The following is a 2500-nucleotide window of genomic DNA, read 5'->3' as shown; positions in this document are numbered from 1 at the left end:
TCCAGTCACTAGGAACCAGTGACATCACTGAGAGTGCAGCCTATCCAGTCACTTGGAACCAGTGATGACAGAGCACACATACTGGTTTTGGTGGTTACCTTCTACATTTGCCCAGAATGTCTGACTAAGCTGTCAGTCCTGATCAGCTTGAGCCTTTGCAAGCCCTAAACTTGAGTGCACCCCGATGCTGATGCCACGTTCGGCCTCTGTCCAGTACTCTTGGATTAGAAGCAAAAGAATTGGTAATCACTAGCACAATGGTCCTGCAGGAACCAACCTGGGCTACAATATGCAATATGTGTTTGATGCTTCCACGGCTTTCAGAGCACCCCTCCTTCCCCCACCTTGTAGGTGCAAGGCCCCCTCTATGTGGGCCAAAGAGGAAGACGAGTCTGTGGACTTTTCACATCAATGAGGATGAGGCACAGATCGAGAACGACTGGACCAGGAATTGGCAGAGGCGTGATGAACTTCTCTGCCAATATATTTGATAGATACCTTTGTCCGCAACATGCGTCAAGTCCTAATAATTAAAGAGCCTCACACTTAATCTGTTTATTCTTATTTAAGAATGTATCTATATAAAGTAGGTTTTTCAAATTGAAGACATATATTTGCTAAGCGTGTGGGAAAAGTTTTCACTAGAAGTCCACGGGAGGTTTCTGTCCTCCCTGAGCTCGCCTTAGGACACCTGTGTTACGGTTTGACAGATGTACCGCCCCAGTCAAACTCCCCACCTGCTACTGTCCTCTCATACAATCTTCTCAACATAAAAGTACACAAGCCAACGTTCTTCTCTCCCGACTTGTGCTTAAGAAGCTTGTCAGGATGGGCCAGTCCCAGAAAAGGCAGTTATTATATATATCCTATAGCCCTTTTCCTAAGGGGAAACAGATTTTTGGATGCAGCCTTCTTTAAAGATTCTATAGACAAACATCTCGTGGGCCCCCAGAACATTTACCATCACCGGTTCTTTCTTTTGATTTGCGTTGTTTTGTCACTAAAACAATTTAAAATTTGATTGTCCTGGGGCAGAACTTGTCCATCTTTCTTACCGGGTAACAACTGGGAGGCAGAGTTTGGAGCAAAGAGAAGTTTTCTCTTTTAGCAGCAGCCAGATCATTGAGGAATCCTGAAGGATGGATTATCTGAACTGGAAGCTGGGGACGTGTGGGTTTGGTGGACACGCTGTTAGCTGAGTGGGGATCTAGTTTGTATACCTGTTTCTTCCCTACATTGTCAAGTGGGTCAGACAGGAGGTGGTGAAAGACATCCTTGAAGTTACTTTGTTGAACCCTGATGACTGTGGGTTTCACGGCGTTGCTCTTGAAGGGTTTTAAAGGACCTCTATTTGCTATACCGATAAGAGCATGTGAGTCATCCATGTGTCAGATCCATGGCTGGGTCAGGTGTTACTTACCTGGCACAGTGTAAGGAGCACTTGTGGTCTTCTGATCAGTTGTACCTGAATAGGTTCTTTTTTCACTCTTCCTTTAAAAAATGTTGGAGAAGGGTCTCACCATGAGATCCCATTATATGTATATATCACAATCACAAGACTCTAAATACACTTTATAGAGACAGGCAAAAAGTTTGGTCATAATCCAGCAAGAAGGTGGGAGTGGAGGGGCAGTTGGGAAGGGGACGCTCCGTAGCTGAACTCTGAACCACAGAGTATAATAAAGCTGACTAGTGTTTCTGTGCTATATGCAGAAGCAGACTGTGTTTGTATATTAAACAAACATTGCATTCCCGCCTTACATCACAACATGGCTTTTCCAGGTGCAAATGTCCCATCTTTAGCTGGACTTTTCTTCCTCCCAACTCTAAATTTGTCCCTTTTTATGCCTATCTAAATCTATTTTGTAGTGTTTTCCGTACTAGTTTCCTGGCATCTTGTTAGTGGGGACAATTTTCAGAAGTCTCCCACCGTTCTTATAATTATCCCTCTTTGATTGTGACTCCTCGTCTCTTCCTAGGGAGAAACCAATATCGTGCAGAGACCGTCGAACGTGCTGGAGATGATGAAGTCCTGGAAAGACAGTGATGACCAAGACGAGGAGTTGAACGGCGTGTTCAGGGAACAGACCGCGGCGTCAGACACCGCGGATGATCGGACGAGTCCAGACAGCAGTAACGGAACCTCTGAGACAGACAGCTGTAACAGCAAACCGACTACACCGACCAGACCGGTGAGAGCACCCGGCCACGCTCTGTAATATAAATTCATCTATAGTCAGATTTACAGCGGAAGCACAATCCATTAAGATACCGGACTACTAAAATCTAGACGTTAATGTTTTTTTTTTTTATTGTCCCATAAACTCTTTGTTTTACTGTTATTTGCAGTTTATTGGAAAACGTAATACTTATTTTAAATTAAAGTTAAATCCACATATATTAAATGTCCTATTTACTAGGCTGTAAGTTTCACGCCCTAACGTTTAATTTTTTTTTTGGGGGGTACATAAATTCCAGTTCATTTTAGATCGGTGTTTAT

The 2500-nt window shown here is 43.6% G+C and overlaps 1 protein-coding gene across 2 annotated transcripts in view; it reads left to right on the top strand.

Annotated features, from left to right (window-relative positions):
• STK33 (serine/threonine kinase 33) overlaps positions 1-2293 on the top strand; it is a 37440-nt gene extending 35147 nt beyond the window's left edge. The window contains exon 11 of one of the 2 annotated variants that reach the window (XM_075187620.1): positions 1980-2293. In XM_075187620.1, the coding sequence (XP_075043721.1) occupies positions 1980-2219 (240 nt within the window). In that variant the 3' untranslated portion in view covers positions 2220-2293. The remainder of the gene's footprint in view (positions 1-1979) is intronic. The other variant, XM_075187619.1, reaches the window with a different exon arrangement.
• The last annotated feature ends 207 nt before the right edge of the window (positions 2294-2500 follow it).

The sequence above is a fragment of the Mixophyes fleayi genome, chromosome 10 (genome assembly GCF_038048845.1).
Source record: "Mixophyes fleayi isolate aMixFle1 chromosome 10, aMixFle1.hap1, whole genome shotgun sequence".
Classification (NCBI taxonomy): Eukaryota; Metazoa; Chordata; class Amphibia; order Anura; family Limnodynastidae; genus Mixophyes; species Mixophyes fleayi.
Note: the sequence above shows the minus strand (reverse complement) of the source record. Positions and strands in the feature narration are given on the sequence as shown.